General features: G+C 37.7%; 1 protein-coding gene across 3 annotated transcripts in view; it reads right to left on the bottom strand.

Moving 5' to 3' along the window:
- SCFD1 (sec1 family domain containing 1) overlaps positions 1-20,772 on the bottom strand; it is a 118,224-nt gene that overhangs the window by 25,498 nt on the left and 71,954 nt on the right. For all 3 annotated transcript variants that reach the window (XM_036735083.1, XM_036735085.1, XM_036735084.1), the window contains one exon: positions 5,073-5,143. In XM_036735083.1, coding sequence (XP_036590978.1) covers positions 5,073-5,143 — 71 coding nt within the window. The remainder of the gene's footprint in view (positions 1-5,072; positions 5,144-20,772) is intronic.

Here is a 20,772-nt window from a genome sequence, read left to right as displayed (position 1 = left end):
ACAGCTACTTTGCTATAATTATTGTTTCCACTAACTTTTTAGTTGAATTTTTAGGATTTTCCTAGCATATCATCATATTGTCTCCCAAAAGACATAGATTTATTACCTCATTGCCCATTCTGATTCCTTAAATTTCTTTTTCCTTCTCCTATCACGAGTGCTAGCATTTCTATTTCATTCCTGATCTTACTGGGAAGCCTTCTAGCTTATCCCTATTACAAATAATACTTGCTGATGGTTTAAGGTGGATGTTTCTTATCATTCTAAGGAAAAATCCATTTATACCTATGCTTTCAAGTGTTTTTTAAAAAGAGTGTTATATTTTATCAAAAGTATTTTTTCTACATCTATTGATATAATTATGATTTTTGTTACTTTTGTTATTGATATGTAATCAATTATGTTAATAGTTTTCCTGATGTTAAACCATCATTACATTCTTAGTATAAATCTTATTTGGTCACAATGTACAATCTTTGTAATATATCATTGTAGTCTCCTAGTTGGTATTTTTTTTTAGGACTTTTGCATCCATATTCATTAATGAAATAGGTCTATAATTTTCCTTCTCCGTTTTTATCTTCCTAGTTTAGGTATCAGTACCATATTTGTTTCATAAAAGGTGTTTGGTAGGATTCCTTTTTTGCCTTTTACTACAAATAATTTATTTAATACTGGAATTAGTTGATCTTTAAATGTTTGGTAGAATTCACTTGCAAATCCATCTTGTCCTGGTGCTTTTTTCCTAGAAAGCTGATTTATGGTCCATTCATTTTCTCTAAAATAGGTTTATTACGACATTGTTTCTTCTGTTAATCTAGGCATTTTATATTTGTGTAAATATTCTTCAATTTCACTTAAATTGTTAAATCTATTGGCATATAATTGGGCTAAATAACTCCTCCTTTGATTTTATCTTCATTAGTGGTATATTCACCTTTTATTTTTTGTACTAGTGGTTGTTTTCGTCTCTCTTTTTTCTAATGATACTAACCAACGGTTTCTCTATTTCATTAATTTTTTTTCCATAAAACCAACTCCTAGTTTTATTTATTAATTCAGCGGTTTTCTTATATTCAATTTTATTAATTTCACTTTTAATTTTTAAGATTTCCAATTTGATGTTTAATTAGGGGATTTTAATTTGTTCTTTTCCTAGTTTTTTAAATTGTATACCCAATTCAATGATCTGGCCTTCTTCTATTTTATTGCTATAAGCATTTAGAGACATACGTTTTCCTCTGATAACTGCTTTTGTTGCACCCCATAGGTTTTGAATTGCCGTCTCACTACTGTTATTCTTTGATGAAATTATTGTTTCTATGATTTGTTCTTTAACCCACTCATTCTTTAAGATTAGGCTGTTAAAGAGGTAATGGTTAGCTTTTAATCTCTGTTTCCATGGTCCCTTATTGAATATAATTTTTACTGTATTGTGATCTGAAAAGGATGCATTCAGAATTTCTGCTTTTTTGCATTTAACTTTTAGGTTTTTATGCTTTAATATATGGTCAATTTTTGTAACAGTGCCATGTACTGCTGAGATAGAGGTGTAATCCTTTCTATTACCATTCAATTCTCTCCAGACAGCTATCATATCTAGCTTATCTAAGATTCTATTCACCTCTTCAACTTCTTTCTTATTTATTGTTTGGTTAGATTGATCTAGTTCTGAGAGGGGAAGGTTAAAGTACTCCACTATTTTTGTACTCTATATTTTTGTCTCTAATTTGTTTGACTTTTTCTTTAAATATTTAGATGCTGTAACATTTGGTGCACATGGACTTAGCATTGATATTGCTTCATTTTCTATGGTACCTTTTATCATAATGTAATTTCTCTGCTTATGTCTTTTAATTAAATCTATTTTAGCTTTAACTTTGCCTAAAATGTGATTGCTATCCCTGTTTTATTTGCCTCAGCTGAAGCATAATAAATTCTACTCCAGCCCTTTAACTCTCTGTGTATCTCTCATTCTTAAATGTGTTTCTTGTAAACAATATATTGTCTGATTCTGATTTTTAATCCATTCTGCTATCTGTTTCCATTTCATGGGTGAGTTCATCCCATTTACATTCAAAGTTTTAATTATTATCTGTGTATTTCCCTCTATCCTATTTTTTCCTATTATCCTTATCATTCTTTTTACCCTATACCTCCTCACACATCTGATTTACTTCTAACCATTACTTTCCTAATCAGAAGCTCTCCCTTATCCTCACCCCTTACCCTTCTAGTCCTTAATCTACCTACCCCTCTAAGAATCCCTCCCTTATACTACTCCTCCCCCCTCTTCTTTTTTGAGGAAATCAGAGCTAAGTGACTTGCCCTAGGTCAAACAGCTAGTAAGTGTGTGAGGTCACATTTGAACTCCAGTCCTCCTGTCTCCAAGGCCAAACCCTCTTACTTCTTGATCTACACATTCTTCTAACAGTCCTTCCCTTATCCTGTCCTTTTGTCCTATTTCTTTATAAATTTAGAAGACTTTTACACCCTTCTAGATGTATGCTATTCCCTCTTTAACCCAGCTACAATGAGAATAAGATTCCAGCATTACCAGCCCTGCACCCCCACCTCCTTCCACTGTAACAATTCTTTAATTCATGCCTCATTTGTATGAGATAATTTCTCCATTTTACCTCTTCCTACCCAATTTTATTTTTTAGAATCATCCCATCATACTCAACCCCAAGCCTTTCATCTACATATACTTTCAAATTACCCTAGTAATAACAACATTCTTAAACAGTACAGATAATATCTTCCCATATAAGAACCAAACTGTTTGACCTTACTGAGTCCCTTATAATTGGTCTTTAAACGTTCACCTTATGTTTCTCCTGGATCTTGTATGTTAAATTTTCCATTGAGTTCTGGTCTTTTTCTCATAAAAACCTGAAAGTCTACCAATTCATTAATTTATTTTTCATTAGAATTATACTCCACTTTGCTGAGTAAGTTATTTCTGGTTGCAAACCTAGCTCCTTTGCTCTTTGAAATATGTACTAAGCCTTCCGGTTTTTTAATGCAGAAGTTGCTAGATTTTGTGTTATTCTTGACTTTAGCTCCACAGTATTTAAATTGTTTTTTTTTTCCTTATTGCTTATAGTATATTCTCCTTAACCTGAGAGCTTTGAAACTTTGCTATGATGTTCCTGTGACTTTTTATCTTGGGATCTCTTTCGGGTGGTGATGGGTAGATTTTTTTCTATTTCTATTTTACCCTTTCTTTCTAGAACTTAAGGGCAATTTTCCTGAATAATTCTTGTAATATTGTATCAAGAACAATTTTTTAAATCATAACTTTCAGGCATTCCAATGATTCTTGTCTCTTCTTGATCTGTTCTCTAGATCTAGCTTTTCTAATGAGATGTTGCACATTCTCTTCTATTTTTTCATTCTTTTGATTTTGTCTTCTAATGTCATTAGCTTCCCCTTGCCCAAGTCTAGTTTTCAAGGGTTTTGTTCCTTTATTTTTTGGATCACTTTTTCCAATTGGTTGACTTTCTTTTCATAATTTTCCTGATTTTCTTAGATTGCTCTTACTTTTTTCTCTAATTTTTCCCCAACTTCTCTTATTTGATTTTTAAAGTCCTTTTTAAGCTTTTCCAAGAACTCTTTTTGGGCTTGTGATCATTTGACATTTTTCTTTGAAGTAGGAATGTTTTTTTTTTTAACTTCATTAGCTTTTTCTGAGCATAAACTCATATCTTCTCTGTCTCCATAGTAGCTATTTATGGTTGAGTTCTTTCTCTTCTGTTTACTTATTATTATTATTAGCAACTGATCATTATAGTAATATTCCAGTTCTGAGGTGTGGGGATGCTGCCTCAGACTTCAGGTTTTTCTCACTGTTGTTGTCTGAGCTATTTGGGGGGAGGGAAGGAAGGATCTGACCTTGGGTACTCCTCTCCACCCCAGAACCATGGCTAGGGCTCCCAGCCATGCTGCCACTGCAAATGCTCTTGTTCCCAGCAGTTTCTCCTGTGGCTGCAGACTGCAGCTCACCCCTCTTCCCCGGAAGCACAACCAGGATCTCCATTTTCTTGCCAAGTGCCCACAGCCAGTAGGGCAACTAATCAACAGCTGAAGCTCAGGACTGCATCTGGTCAGCACAACTGGGCCTGGCATTCCCTGACACTGGAGCGTCCCTCAATCTTCCCCTACTCAGATGCCCCTGGGCTTCTTTTTTGTTGATTCAGTAGAGTCTGCCAGGAGGTGGCTGTACTTCTCTTGGGTCAAACCTCTGCCCCTGGAGGTTCAGTCTTTCCTAAGGTCCTCTCAAGTTGTCTTAGGTGGACAACTGCTTTACTCCAAGTTTTAATTATTTCTGATGCGCCAAGTTTACTTTGAGGTGATATTTTGTCTTGTTTGTGGGAGAAATTTGGAGAGCCCAGTATTTCCTGCTATCTTCCCAGAATCCTCTGAGACATTATTTCCAAAATTACATCTACTTGTTAAGATTTTTAATGGTCACTTCAAATAAAAGATTTCTTTGGGGAAAGGGAAAAGTACAACTGCCTATGACTTAAAGAAATGGGTTTAAAATCGGAATTTCAAGAACCATAAAAGCTACTTGTAGGCAAGGAGTTTTTTCATTTTTGTTTTGCCTTCTCAATGCTTGGAACATAAATGATGCTTAATAAATATTTGATAACTGACTGTAGACAGAAAATTGTGTTTTATGTATATAGCTGTTTTCTGATGAAATACTAGAGTTACCCACATTTCTCAGACACTTAACTCAATTTGTCAAAAAGAGTAACAAGAAAAAACTTGGTTTCGATAACTTGGAAAATATTATCGTCTATAAGATTTTTTTCTTTACGAGAATTATGTTCACATTTCATCAACTTAAAAATAGACATTTCATGAATGGGCTTTCCCATGACAAAAAATGCTGCCATAAAAATCAGCAGGATCTATACACCAAGCCTTACCAAATGGCTTTTCTCTAATGAAAGGAATGAAATATATAGTTGGTCAGAGTGACTCACTCTGTTTATGAAACTCCAGTCAGCAGCAGTTATTTTTCAAACAAGACTTTTAGAGAACAAAAACAAAGGACGTACCTCAGAGGGAGCTTGCTGCGCACTTATGTAATAGATAAGGAACAGTCTCATCTTATCTTCTGGAGTTCCTGCTGTGTAGGGAAAATGTGGATTTTGTTTAAAAAAACACCTCGTATACACCTACTACCATGTTGTAACAAATGGCTGCATACATTAACCTGAATGGAAAACTGACAGATAGAAACAGAATAATGGTTCCAAATATAACTGATATAGAAAAAAACTTACTGAGTTAAAATTAAAATCATCAGTTAGGCAACTTCTGTCTAAGTTCTAACTAAATTAAAATGGGATTAACTTAGAAAATTCTACCAAATGAATGCCAACTTCATTCCTTACCACTTAAGTATTATTACCCTAAAGTACATCCTTCCAATTAGTAAGAATGCAGAATAGCTACTTTATTGTAGGATAAGGAAAAAGAGACTTCCTTTCATAAGATGATGGATGATGACCCAATGTATAAGAAAAAAAATGCTAAGACCTTCTTGCCTCTTGAATATGACAAAAAAAAAAAATGAAAAAGTAAGAACAAATACGGGGGCCAATTCCAAACAATCTTAAACAAAACAAGCATAGTACTGGTTCCAGACAACCTCTTAAAAAATAACAAAACAGCGTTGACAATTGCCAGTATCTCGCACTGATGCAATGCTTTAAGATGTGCGCGATCTGACAACTCACCACTGGTAACGTACACAGCGTGAAGGCCATCATTACAGTTTTACAGATGAGAAAAGCGAAGCTCAGAAAGGTTAAACAAGGTTCCCACAGTCCCACGGCTGGCAGCAGGGCCATGCCTCAAACCTCCACCTTCTCATGAGTTCTGTGCTCTTCTTCCCTGCCTCTTCACTCTCCCTTGGGATGCGCGCACATGCTCCTCATGCCTCCAGACAACCATCATTACTGCAGTAACAGAATACTAGGGAGACAATGTGGAGCTGCCACAATGTGACCCTCCTGGACTTCTCATATACTCGTGTCTTTCTTCATCCCTTCTTTGACATCAATATATACATCAGAAAGAAGAATTTTCTTAATATGTCACATTCTCCTGGAATTAAGGCATGAAGCTTTCTATTTTATTTTTTAAACCTTGTGAAATTTAGATGGGGAAATAAATTTGGTACTAAAATTTCAAAATGGGTAAGATAACAAGACAGCCGATTAGCAAAAGGCATTAAAAAAAAACCCTGAAACTTCTAATTGACTATTTTGATGTAAATAACTTATTTTTTACCAGAATTCAAAAGAAATAGATATTTAGATATGCCTATGCATATATATCTACCTATAGGTGATATCCCTAACTTTTTGAGGCAAATCACCAATTTTTTCCACCAAAGGTTTCTTTTGTGCGCCTGAGAGAGAGAGAGAAGACATTTGGGCTAGAAGCAAGAGTATGTTCTTGAGTTAATTCTTTATGCTATCCATCATAAAGTTGGGAGTATTTCTTGGCTTAATGAGTCAAAGTTGATGCATTTATATAGCTTAACAGCTTTCAAATGTTCTATGTTCCAGCTGTGTAGTTCCTTCTGCACCATAAGAATGAAGGCACTACAAAGACATTTACTATTTAATTTATATTAAATGTTAAATCTCAAATGGTTAAATTCATCCAAATCCAAGAGAGCTTAAAGTATCCAATAAATGAAAGAGTCTGGAGTCCGGATTGTTATCTCCTAAACTTTACAAACTGACCTTTATTTTATTGTTATTATTTTCAACCAAACCTAGATGCCACTTATTACTCTGTGCAGTAATAAGGGCTGGCACAAACAAGCAATTGGTCACTTGGAGCCTTTAGGGTAGCTGGGCCTCAGTACTGGTAGTGGCATGCCCAAGCACTGAGACTGGTTTTCCATCATCTTAATGACCCACCATTCATTCTTTGTGCACTTTGGCAGTGCAAGCAAGTTTTTACGTTCAACACGACTGCATTTTCATTCAGTCGCTTCACATATATTTATCCACGTTAAGCGCTTGTCCACAATGGTGTCTATGTAGCCTGGGGAGATGACAAAGATGCTTCTGTTTTTGCAGGCCTCCACAGAAGCCTGAAGTATGATAATATGTAATATATTGATGTAATTGATGCCTGGAACGATGAACAAGACTCCAAAGTTGCAAAGGCTTGAGTATAACCCTTGCACACATCACCATAGCAAGGAACCATAGCCACTTTGTCCATGATCATCACATTTGTGAAGCATCTGAGGCTATCAATGAGGAACTCATGGCCGCGGTATAGGTTGTTAAAGCTTGCTCTTGCTGAAAGAATCATTCACACTGATGGCTAGATTGGAGAGGTCTTCACCATCACCCTCTTTAGAGAAATGCAGCAAAACCAGGGGCCACCAGCATCTCACTGAGAACAACTATCTCCATGATCGCGTGAAGGCAGCCACCTATGTGAGGATTTTCTGGAAGGGCTGGAGGCTGAAAACATCTTTTGAAGTTTCATCAAGTCAGGCATCTTATTTTGGTGACATCCAGGTCTAGTGCCCCAAGGGAGCTAGGTTGATGTCAGTAGCAAATCCGTAGGACATGCTGTGGCCTCTTCCACAGTGACCAATTTTGTTAATTCAATCATTTCATTTATGTCTGACTCTTCATAATTCCATTTAGGGTTTTTTTTTTTTGGAAAAGATACTAGAGTGGTTTGCCATTTCCTTCTCCAGGTCACTTTTCAGATGAGGAAAGTGAGGCAAATAGGGTTAATTGATTTGCCCAGGGTCACCTGGCTAGTACATGTCTGAGTCCAGATTTGAACCCAGATCTTCCTGACTTTAGGCCCAGTGCTCTACACGCTGTGGCACCTACCTGCCAAACAACTCTGTAAAAACTACTGGGTGGTTAAGTTAAGGCTGGAGCAAGGGACAGCACCAGGATAGGACACAAACTGATTTTTAAACAGACTATTAATTTGAAACTTCTAGGGAAGCACTGTACACTAACGCAGCTCTCATGCTTCTCATTAGACCACTAATGACTTTTAATAATGTATTAAGCTAGAATTGTTACCTGAGATTAGGAAGAGAGAGGTATCAAGGCTGAAGGCATAATTCCCTCCCCCATCCCTGAACCTGAGGAGCAGGATAACCTAACAAAATGACAGATACTCCAAACGGGGAATGGTTAAGGACGGTCCAACAAAGCTGAAAAGCTGGTTGGTCCTGCTTTCTTTTTTCTCAATAAAAGAAACAAGTGCGATAGGGTTTTGGGGTAGAGGGAGTCTATCTTAAATGGAACCAAAGCTGTTACAGGCGCTGCACATTCCTACATCACACAGCAGTGTCTGTCACCACCCATTTAGCCCCTCCTAACCTCTTATGTCATTATGAATTTTGTGCCTATAAATATCAAATGACACATGTAAAGTGGTGTCTACATGCTAGCTATTATTATGTACAAATGTATGTGAATTTAAGGGGCAGCCAGATGGCTCAGCAGATAGAGCCTCCACCCCGGAGTCAGGAGGACCCAAGTTCCAATCTGGCCTCAAACACTTACTAGCTATGTGACCCTGAGCAAGTCACTTAACTTCGTTTGCTTCGGTTTCCTTATCTGTAAAATGAGCTGGAAAAAGGAATGGCAAACCATTCCAGTGTCTCCATCAAGTAAACCCCTAACGAGGTCACACTGGGCAAGTCACTTAACCTCTGACTTAATCCAGTGGAGAAGGAAACTGTTTTGAGGAGAAGCAGTAGGTAAATCAAAGTTTCAAGAAAACCCCAGGGACTTTATGATCCTTAGGGTCATGAAGACTTGGACGTGAGTGAATGACAGAACAATAGAATGTGAATTTTTAGGTAAATATGCCCAGAATGATAAAGTTTGCTAGACACTAGTCTCTTAGTTAATAAATACTGAGAATCAGAATTCATTAACTGCCGATAATCTGCTACATTCTTATTCAGTCCTTTCTCTGATCTCCTGGAACTGCCAAATAGTACGTGTTGTTGATTTGATACATTTGATACCTGTTATCCCTTTACATATCTTTAAAAATGTTAAAAAAAAAAAAAAAAAAAACCTTTTCCTCTTGCTAAATTCATTATGGGAATTTTATGTGTGGTTTTTGCCAGGAGTAGAAAGATCACAATTCTAACTTCCTTCCAACTCTATGATGAGTCATTTATCAAGGATAAAAATGTACTCCAAAATCAAAAAGTACCTAATCTTACCATTCAAATTTTTATAAACATGATCTAGAATCTCACTTGTAGACTGGTGGAAAAAAAGAATGAAAAACTGACATTAAAATATTAACCAAGACATGTAGTGAAACAGTGAGATCACCACAGACAGAAAGTCTTATTTGTCTTCATATGGAAAAAAAAATCATCTTAGGAAAAAAAGAAAGAAAAAAATGAAATAAAGCAGATATAAAGAGGGGAAATCTGAAATTAGAAATGTATTTCAACTTGGCTCTATAAAGCGAAGGCTTTAACATGATATTGATAAAACAGCTATAAAGCATTCTGTTGCTGTGACAGTTACTTCTCTTTAAATTAATTTTTATTTTGACTCTATTGGTTTGAGTAGAATGGGGCAGTGAGATAGAGGGGAATTTTAGATGACGGAATAAATATAAACTGTATGACAGAAGTATACGCTATGGGACTTCCAGGGGTGGAGCCAAGATGGCGGCTGGAAAGCAGGGACTTTGCGTGAGCTCCCCACCACGTCCCTCCAAAACCTATAAAAAATAGCTCTGAACAAACTGTAGAACTGCAGAACCCACAGAACAGCAGAGGGAAGCAGGGATCCAGCCCAGGACAGCCTGGATGGTCACTGGATGAGGTCTATTGCGCAGGGAGTGCAGGGGAGCAGAGCTCAGCTTGGGAGGCAGCAGGACCAGCCAGACCAGGAGCTGGGCAGGACAGGCCCTAGCACCCTGAATCAGTGAGCTGTGGCAGTTACCAGACTTCTCAACCCACAAACACCAAAGACAACAGAGAAGGTTAGTGGGAAAAGCTGCTGGGGACAGAGTTCAAGGTTCGGCCACCGCCCCAGGGGCAGTGGGGGAGGTGCAGCTACAGAACTACAGCTGCAGTTACTTCTGGCCCCAGGCCTACGTGGTGGGAGGAATTAAGTGGTGGATCAGAGCAGGAGTGCAGAGCCTGCTGAAGATTTGCATCAGGTCTGGGTTGGTGGTTCTTGAGGAAGGAGGAGTGCTGGGGTGGCAGAGCTGGCTGTATAGAAATAGCTCTGAAATCAACGGCGCATCCCCTCAAGCTTAGAACAAAGTACTCTTTGCTCTACAAGCAGTCATACCCCTATGAAAAACTCAAGGGTCAAGTAAGTTGGCTGGGAACATGGCCAGGCAGCGAAAACGCACCCAGATTCAGTCTCAGACTTTGGATTCTTTCTTTGGTGACAAAGACGACCAAAACATACAGCCTGAAGAAGTCAACAAAGTGAAAGAGCCTACATCAAAAGCCTCCAAGAAAAACATGAACTGGTCTCAGGCCATGGAAGAGCTCAAAAAGGAGTTGGAAAAGCAAGTTAGAGAAGTAGAGGAAAAATTGGGATGAGAAACGAGAAGGATGCAAGAAAACCATGAAAAACAAGTCAATGACTTGCTAAAGGAGACCCAAAAAAATACTGAAAAATACACTGAAGAAAACAACACCTTAAAAAACAGACTAACTCAAATGTCAAAAGAGCTCCAAAAAACCAGTGAGGAGAAGAATGCCTTGAAAGGCAGAATTAGCCAAATGGAAAAGGAGGTCCAAAAGACCACTGAAGAAAATACTACTTTAAAAATTAGATTGGAGCAAGTGGAAGCTAGTGACTTTATGAGAAATCAAGATATTATTAGAAGTATATGCTATGGGAATGGGAAATGAAATCAGGAAAAGTAGGAACAAAGAAAATATTGACTGACTAGTGTGACTGACATCTGTGAAAGAAAATGAAAAGTTCCATAGGTGGAAGCACTACACTATTCCTTTAGAATATAGATGAGGTATTTTCTTCTCACTTCTTGCTACTTGGAAGGAAAAATTATTTAATGCGCTCACTTTCTCAACATCAGCTTAAAAGGAGAAAGGGACAGGAGTTAGCCTAAATCTATGGAGTGCTATTAAAAGCATACAGTAAGTAAAGGAAAAAAAATTTAATGCCAGTTAATCAATAAAAACTTACTGAGTGCCTGTTATGTGCCCGACACTGTGCTAAACACTGGGGATACAAAGAAAAGCAAAAGACAGGCCCTGCCGTCAAGCAGTTCCCAGTCTAATGGGGGAAACGAGCAAACAAGCATGTACAAGCAAGCTATACACGTGATAGATGGGAACATCAACAGAAGAAAGGCGCTCAAATTAAAAGGAAAAGGCTTAAAATTAAGGGAGGGGCTTCCTTGTAGAAGGCAAAGTTATTAGCTGGGATTTGAAGGAAGCCAGGGAAGGATGAGGGAAAACATTCCAGGCATGAGGGCTAGCCAGAGAAAATGCTCAGAACTGGGAGATGGGAATGAATGTCTTGTTTGAGGAAAAGCAAGGAGGCCAGTGTCAACGGACTGGGGAAGGGTGGACGGAGCAGAGAGGCAGACAGGGAGAAGAAAGAGGGGGAGAAGAATAAGGGGAGATAGAAAGGAGGGAAAGGGAAAGAGACAGGGAGAAGGAGAGAGAGACAGAGACAGAGGAAGAGAGGGAGGGAGGAAGAGAGAGAGGGAGAAAGAATGAGAATGAAGAGTATGTGTGTAAGAAGAATGGCAATGGTTATCATTAACAGAGCTAGGTTATGAAAGACTTTGAACAGCAAACAGGCAAACAGAGTTTTATATTTGGTCCTGGAGGTTATAGGGAACCAATGGAATTTATTGAGTGGGGGAGTGTCATGGTGAGGCTTATACTGCCTTGATGGCTAAGTGGAAGATGGACTAGAGTAGAGAAAGACTTGATGTAGGCAGACCAATCAGCAGCTACTACAATAATCCAGGCATAAGTAGATGAGGACGTGCATCTAAATGGTAGCAGTATGAGAGGAGAGAAGCAGGGTGCGAGTGAGAAATGTATAAAGACAAAACCGAGGGGACTCTGCATTTGAATAGATATGGGGAATAAGAAAGTGCTAGGGTTGTGGTCCTGGGATGGTGGTGCCTTCAAACAGTATTATTAAAGTCAGGAAGGGAAGAAGGCTTTTTTGGGGAGAAAGATAATGAGTTCAGCTTTGGACACATTGAATTTAAGATGTCTATTGGACACCCAGTTCAAGATGTCTTCTAGGCAGTTAGAGATGTGAGTCTGGAGAGGCTAGGGCAGGACAAGAAGATCTGAGAATCATCAGTATAGGGATGCTAATGGAATCCATGGGAACTGAGATCAGCAAATGAAATACTGCTGAGGGAGAAGAGGGACCAAGACAAAGCCCTGTAGGATACTGAAGGTCAGTGAGCATGACATGGATTAAGATTCAGCAAAGGAGTCTGAGAAGTGGTTAGAGAGGTAAGGAGAAAAACCAGACGGGCAGCTGGGTGGTGCAGTGAGTAGAGCACCGGCCCTGGAGTCAGGAGGACCTGAGTTCAAATCTGCCCTCAGACACATAACACATATACCAGCTGTGTGACCTTGGGCAAGTCACTTAACCCCAATTGCCCTGCCAAAAAAACAAAACAAAACAAAAAAACAAAACTAACCGGGTGAGAGTAGTGTTCTGAAAAACTACTGACAGAAGAGGTTTGAAGGCTGTGTTAAAGGCTGCAGAAAACACCATTAGATTTGGCAATTTAAGAGATCATGAGTAATTTTGGAGACAGCATTTTTGTTTGAATGATGAGACTGGAAGCCAGATTGTAAACAAAAGATTGAGAAGATAAGAAGTGGAGGTACATGTTCTAGATGGGCTTCTCAGATAGTCTGGCAACAAAAGGCAGGAGATGTATGGAGAGTGGGAGTAGAGGGATCGAATAAGGGTTTTCTGAGGATGGGAGAGACACGGGCATGTCTGTGGGCAGGTGAGAAACGACAAGTAGAAAGGGAGACACCGAAGTTAAGTGAGAGTGGGTAAGACAGAGTGGGCAATCTGCTAAAGAAGATAAAATGCAGTGGGATTACTTGTGCATGGTAAGGAGAATGGCCACTTCACTACATGAGACAGATAAGAAGAGGGATATTGCGGCAGAAGGCACCTAGGCCATGGGAGATAAGGAGGGGAGAAAAAGGAACTCACAGAAAATGTGCTTTATGACAGATTTACTATGAGGTTAGCTTCATTTTCCCCAAATATGTGATCCAAAACTTCACTGTGGAAAAGGAAGGAAAAGACTATAAAGTTCAGTGTTCTCTGTAGTCTGCAGTTGAAGACATTTGCACAGACACCACATTCAAATCTAAACAAAAAAGATAAAGTTTGGGATAAAAATTCTCACTCTAAAAATCTTAAGAACACACTCCAAAGTGGATGTAATATGGATAAGGTAGTGTGATTGCACCTCACATTTAAGATTCATTCTGCCTAGGAATCTTAGGAAACAAAGTACTTGTTGAAGTCACCATAAAGAAGCCTATGAGAATCGCTATCACCCTCTCTTGTTCCCCCCAAACAACTCTTTGACATAAAAAACTCCTTCTATAAAAAGAATTTAAGACCAACATGAAGAGGTATTTAATTTTCTATTCATCAAAAACTAAATAAACTATACTTTTCTAGGGAAAATATTCAGAGCCAGGATAATTTCTGGTTGAGTCAGCACATATAGCAAATTATTTCTAATACATATAACTAAAGCATTAAGTCAAATTATTGACTTTAAATGTTCGTTGCTAACATCAAACCTTGAAGCCTTTCCAGCTTCAGAGGATCTGCCAGAGCTTCTTCTCTACTGCCATTACTGTCAAAAAGCCCATGGTCACCTTCATGGCATAGTAAGACATCACAGTAGGATACCTTTATTGCAGAAAGCTACAAAACGTTTAAATGAAAAGTGCATTATATCTATAGAGCAACTTTCAGTGGATCTTAAAGGTTAAGCTTCAGAACACATGGATGTAAGTAATTATTCAAAGCTCAAATGCATTTTTTTAGTTAAAAGAGAACTTTATTCTGTAAGTTAACAAAATGATAGTAGAAGTACAGGTTATATCTCAGGAGGTACTTTCTAAAATATCTTTGGGTAACAATTTCTGTAAGATTTAAGGACAAAAATCTACTTTCTTGACTTTAGTCCAATGGACAAACTTCCAAAGTCAGGCTGAGATGAAATAAATAACAAAGATTTTCTCGAAATGAACCTTCCCCCTTTAAAATTCAAAATTCTGTCAGAGAAGATGCTGGGCCCTATATCCTACTGTTATACTGGCAGTACTCTTTAGGCTACTGGTTAGAACACCCTAGGACTACAATTCCTAATTTCATCACAATTATAAAAATAAACATGTCTAATAAATAAGATCAAAAGCCATTTGGAAACCAAAGAAATATTTGGTCTGACAAGCTCAGCAGACAACTGGAAAATAAATTAGTCTAAATAAGACACTTAATGCTCTACATTCACATTATGCATATTTTTTGGTGTGGTCTTTGTAGTGGTCAGAATAATAATTTGGGCAGTGTGTACTTTGTTATTTCTAATTTTGCCCTATGAAAATACAGCTGAATGATGACAGCAACTTTGACTACTGTTATTCTGCATTTACACGGGATTGATTGTTATTTATAAATTAAAGCAGAACTTGAACTTCTTTTCTGCACCGTCAGCCACATTTTTGGATGACAGTACCAGCAGAATGGTTAGGAAGAAGTTCTTACCAAGGTTCCTAATTTGCTTCCTGAAGGTTTATTGGGCTTTGCCTCTTCTTGAGTGGCAAAGAAATAAGTGAAGTCCTCAAACTAAGAAGGCACTGCACCAAACCAACAATGAAGCAAAGTCTCATTCACTTATCCATGGATCTACATGGGAGTTGTTGATTCTGTGTTAATACTTCACAAAGAACATTTTGTTTTTTTTTTTAAACGATCACAACTTAAAGAGCTATTTCATACATAGTCTGGGAGTTATTTTCCAAGTATCAGATACTTCTAAAGCATTTGACTGAAAAGAGGTCTAGAGTACTAAATATTAAGAGGAGGTCTTTTGTGAAAAGAGAATCCAGTGATTTACCTGAGAACTTCTGGGATTACACAGCATTCATGTGTGCTGGTTTGCTCACTCATCCTCTCTTGCTCTTTCTGTATATCTATCTATCTACATATACAAACATACTACATATATACATATACAATATTAATATAGAACTATATTAAAATATTTTTCCAGCATGAGACAGCATTTTTGTGTAGAAGGACTAATTCTCTTTAATTCACAATATAAGAAAATTCTACTGATCTTATGTATATATATGCTATTAAATGTAAATTCCAATGTACTATTTATTTTGGAGTTAATTTTGGTGGGTAAAACTTTCTTCTACCAATTTAAAATTAAAAGGTCCCTTTGGTACGCTTTTTAAAACTTAAAAAAGACCTTCAATGGATGCTTCCATTAATTTCCTTTATTGGGGGACAGAAAGCTCAACACCTTAGTGCAAACTACTCACACCTGGATCATTTTTCAGGTACCACCTAATGCTCAAGAGATCCCATTCTATCCTGTTTTCTCCAAAAAACTGCCCCCTTTCATCCCCATTCCCCATTCTATCACTTATTTTCAATTTCTCCCTCTTTACTTGCTCCTTTCCTACTGCCTATGAACATGCTTATACCCTATCACTGAAAATTCACTTGATTCTTCCATCCTTTCTAACTATTCTCCTATTATGTCTTCTGCTCTTTGTGGCTAAACTCCTTGAAAACACCTACAAAAGATGCCTCCATTTTCCTTCCTCTAACTCTCTTCTTGATCCTTACAATCCAGATTCTGACCTTACTATTCCACTGAAACTTCTCTCTCCAAAACTTACCAACAATCTTTAAGTTGCCAGATCCCATGGCCTTTTCTCAATCTTCATCCTCCTTAATTTCTCTGAGCTTATGACACTGATGATCACCTTCCCCTCCTACCTATCTCTACTCCTGAGTCTCATTTTTTTTTTGCTAGATTCTCTCCTACATCACGTCATCTAACTGTAGATTTCCCCTAGGGTCCTGTCCTGGGCCCTCTTCTCTTCTCCCTCTATACTCACCAACTCCTAAGACATTAACTACCATCTCTACGTTGAAGATTCTCCAATCAACATACCCTGCCCTAATCTCTCTGCTGACCTCCCATCTTGCATCTTTCAGACATCTTGAGCCAGATGTCCAGCAGACATCTTAAAGTGAAAATGTCCAAAACAGAACTCTTTATCTTTTCCCTTAAACCCTTCTCCTTCTCCCGCCTTCCCCATTCAGGTAGAAAGCAAAACCATCCTCCTAGTCCCTCAGGCTTGCAGCCTAGGTGTCCTTCACTTTTCACTATCTCTCATGCTCCCCATCTAGTCTGTTGCCAAGGCCTGTCAATTTCACCTTTGCAATATCTCTTGAATACGCCCCCTTCCCTCTGATGCTGCCAGTACTCTGTGGCAGGCCCTCATTGCCTCACACCTGGATTACTGCAATAGCCTGCTGGAGGTTCTGCCTTCCCGAAATCCCTCCCCACTCTAATCCATCGTCCATTCAGCCACCAAAGCGATCTTCCTGACGTACATGTCTGATTGTGTCACATCCTCCCTACTCAGTATCACCTCCAGGACAAAATCCTCTGACATTCAAAGCCCTTCATAATATAGCCCCCTCCTACTTTTCCAATCTTCTTACACCTTACTCACCTTCTGGCTATTCCATAAACAAGATACTCTAGTAATACCACTACTAGATCTAAACCCCAAAGAGATCTAAGAAATAGGAAAACGACCCATATGTACAAAAACATCTATAGCATTTCTTTGTGTGGTAGCAAAGAATTAAAAATTGAGAGGAAACCCATAAACTGGGAAATGGTTAAACAAGCTATGGTATAAGAATGTGATGGAATACTATTGTGCTGTAAGAAAAGATGAAGGGGATGGATTCAGTAAAACAAGGGGTGACCTATATGAACTGATGCAAAGTAAAGCGGAACCAGGAGAACAATTTATACAGTAAGAGAAATATTGTAAAGATGATCACCTATGAAAGACTCAGTAAGTCTTATCAACATAATGACCAATCACAATCCCAAAGGCCTAATGGTGAAACACACAATATGGACAGCTGCTGGACTCAGAGTATAATTTGAAGCATTTTCTCTCTCCCCCCATGGCTAATGAAGTAATCTGTTTTGTACTACTATATGTATTTGTAAAGTGTTTTGTTTTTCTTACCTTCCTCAAGGAATGAGGGAATTTGGAAGTGAAAATAAAATAACATTTTAAAAAATTTAAAAATTAAATACACACCAAAAAAGTAATCTAATCCAATAATTCTACAATGAGGAAATCGGTGACTTGCCCAAGGTTACGTAAACACATAAACAGGCAGGATGTGAACTTAAGAGTCCAAATCCAGTGTTTCTTCCACTATATCACACCGCTTCTTTTTATTAGTACCAACTGGGACCAATCTTTCATGTAGTTGTTAATAGTCTGCAATTCTTTCAAGAAGTTTGTTTTTATAATCACTTCTGTTATGAAATGGTTCTTTGTCATATGTATTTGCTAATTCTCTACATACAGTGGCTATCAGGGTCTCTCTTAAGACTTTGCAAATGAATTGATATTTTGAACTAGTGTTGCCCCTGGCTACCATCTCTCTTCACTTGGGAAGATCAAGGGATTGCTTCTATTCTTTTTCAGATTCCAAACTGTGACAACTTATTCACATAGGTTAAATTACATTAGGAAAGACAGTTATAAAAATTATTTAAATAGTTAAGGCAGATGATGATGGTTCATGCTAAGGTCAGTACCAGTGAGAATATCTGGAAGGCAGATTTAGGAGATATCGTAGAGGTAGAAGCAATAACACAAGTGAGTTGATTTGGGAGAATGAGCAAGAGGAAATTTAAACCCAAAGGTAGCATCAAGATTTTAAATAGTGGCACTACTGACAGAAAAAAAAATTAACAGGGGGAAGAAGTTTGGATGGGAAGGAAGGTGCAGAGACAATAAACGTGATTTGGGGTACTAAGTATGAAGTGATGAAGGACATTCAGGTACAGAGGCAGACTGTAAGCAATGGGAGACCTGGGTAGGAAGCTTCAGAGGAAAAAAAGTGTTGAATATCTACATTTGGGAAATATCTACATAGAAATAATGAGAAACTGAATGAGTTCCCAAGAAAATAGCGAGGAGCATTTAGGCTAAAACCTCAGGTGACACGAACATCCAGCTAAGTGGTTTGGAGTTAATGAACCAAAGAAAGAAAATTTAGAGAACTACAGAAAACCCTGGAGAGTACAGTGTCTCAAAGCCAATGAAAGGGAACCTATCCAATAGGAAAACAGTGGCCAATACTTCACATTTGCTAAGAGATCAAGAGGATGAAGAATGAGAAAGGCCTTTCTGATTTGGCAGCACAGAGGATACCAGTAACCTTTGAGAGAGAACATTTTTAGTAGAGTTTGGGGGACAGAAGGAATGAGGTAAAAGAAAACACTGAAAATACTGAACACTGAAAGTTCCCTATGAGGTCTGTTTTCTTGAAACTTCTATTTATCTACTCTAAAAACTACTTTTCCTCAAAAATTTCTAGAACAAAATAGTAACTTAGCATTGTTACTATTTATATGAGTATTTCTGGCTCCTATCCTAAAGTAAATATTCTATTCCCTTCATATCTTAGTCCATATCTTCGACTAAAATTCTTCCTCCACCAAATGAAGTAAATATGAAAAAGTATAAAATTATTTGTAAACAATAAATTTCAAATAAACTAAGGAAAATTAGATTCTTGTTCAGGTACTGGGCTGAAGAAAATGACTTCACGGTTTCTACTAATTTGAAGTTTTTAAATTTTGAATTTTACTATTTATTATTTTTATAAATATTTATATATTATATATAAATATACATTTATATGTTTTATAAGTATATTTCTTATTTTATTATTTCTTATTAAAATTTTTAAATTTTAAATTTTGTTCATTCTTTCAAAATAACAGTTAAAGTTAACAAAAAATCTCAGAATCCTCTGCTTCTATTTTTTGTCTATAAAAAATATTGTTACATGGGATAGCTCTCTAGGAGGGGAAGAAATACTGGGGAAAACTATCTTGGCATTTAAAAAAGATACCAATTAAAAACTTGTTTTTAAAAAACAAAGAAAAAAGAATATAAAAAAATACAAAAATATTTTCAACCCAGATATACTTCTAACAATCACTACCTGATAACAGGAATTCAAAACTCACTTTAATTAGGTATCAAGAAACAACAGTGAATCGACCAACCAGTATTTATTAAGTATTTAGTATTTGCCAGGCACTGTCCTAAGCACTGGGAATACAAAGGAACTTGCTTTCAAGGAGCTCACAATCTAAAGGGGGAGATGACATGCAAACAACTACAATACAGGAAAAACTGGAGACAAACTCCAAGGGAAAGCACCAAGATTCAGGAAGACTAAGAAAGGCTTCTTGCAAAAAGTGGGATTTTAGCTGAGACTTGAGAGAAGCCAGGAGATGGAGAAGAGGGAATTCCAGACATGGGAGAAGCCACTAAAAATGCTCAAAGTCAAGAGATGGAGTGTTGTGTCTGAGAAATTAAAAATGATCATTTTTTTTTTTTTGCTTTTTGGCAGGGCAGTTGGGGTTAAGTGACTTGCCTAGGTCACACAGCTAGTACATGTGTCAAGTGTCTGAGGCCGGATTTGAACTCAGGTCCTCTTGACTCCAGGGCCGGTGCTCTACTGACTGCGCCACCTAGCTGCCCCAAATGATCATTTTAAAATCACAAAAACTAGTAGATTGATCTGCCCACACTCCTGACAGAAAAGGTCGATGGAAGAAAACATCCTAGGACACCTATTTATCCTGTGATTCTTTTCTTCATGTACGTATTACACATGGAAAAGCAGATACTCTCTCCAAATGTACTTCTTGTCAGCGATTAATGAAACTTTTGTATTAACCGCTAACATTAAGTTATCATGCTTTTTGCAAACTAAGCACAAGGACATACATGAAGATATGGACAGAGTGTATGAATGGATGATGTATGTATGTGTGTGGGGATCAATATGTCCAAGTGCTGACTATTTATTCAAACCAGCTACTCAATTCAAAAATTCTAATTCACATTTACACAGGGCTTTAAGCCTTACAAAGAAGCAATTTCTTCACAATAATTCCCAATTTTGGAGATGCAGAAACTGAAACTCAGCGTGGTAAAGTGAGTTATTTACTCATGTTCAAACAGCTACAAAGTAACAGTGTCAAAATTTGAGCTCGATTCTCTTGGACTCGAATCCAAGGTTGTTTCTATGACTTAAAGACTTATGACTTAAAGTGCTTAAAAGCACTTCGTCTATCCAACATACTGTGCCAGCACTGAGGATTATCAAAGTGAAAAAATCACCCATGTCTGTTCTCAAGCAGACGAGCTCTATGGTTGTAACACGGTTTTAGAAGCATACCTCCCAAACCAGACACAGCAAAAATACAGAAGCTGGAGGCTAGAGCAGCCACCACAGTGGGGGCAGGTAGGACTGAGGGGCCAAAGGGCTCACACTCATAACAGTTGGGACTTAGCACAAGTAATTCGTTCGCTGAAGTACTACACTGTCTGCACATCCTCTC

This window comes from Trichosurus vulpecula, chromosome 8 (genome assembly GCF_011100635.1).
Source record: "Trichosurus vulpecula isolate mTriVul1 chromosome 8, mTriVul1.pri, whole genome shotgun sequence".
NCBI lineage: Eukaryota > Metazoa > Chordata > Mammalia > Diprotodontia > Phalangeridae > Trichosurus > Trichosurus vulpecula.
Note: the sequence above shows the minus strand (reverse complement) of the source record. Positions and strands in the feature narration are given on the sequence as shown.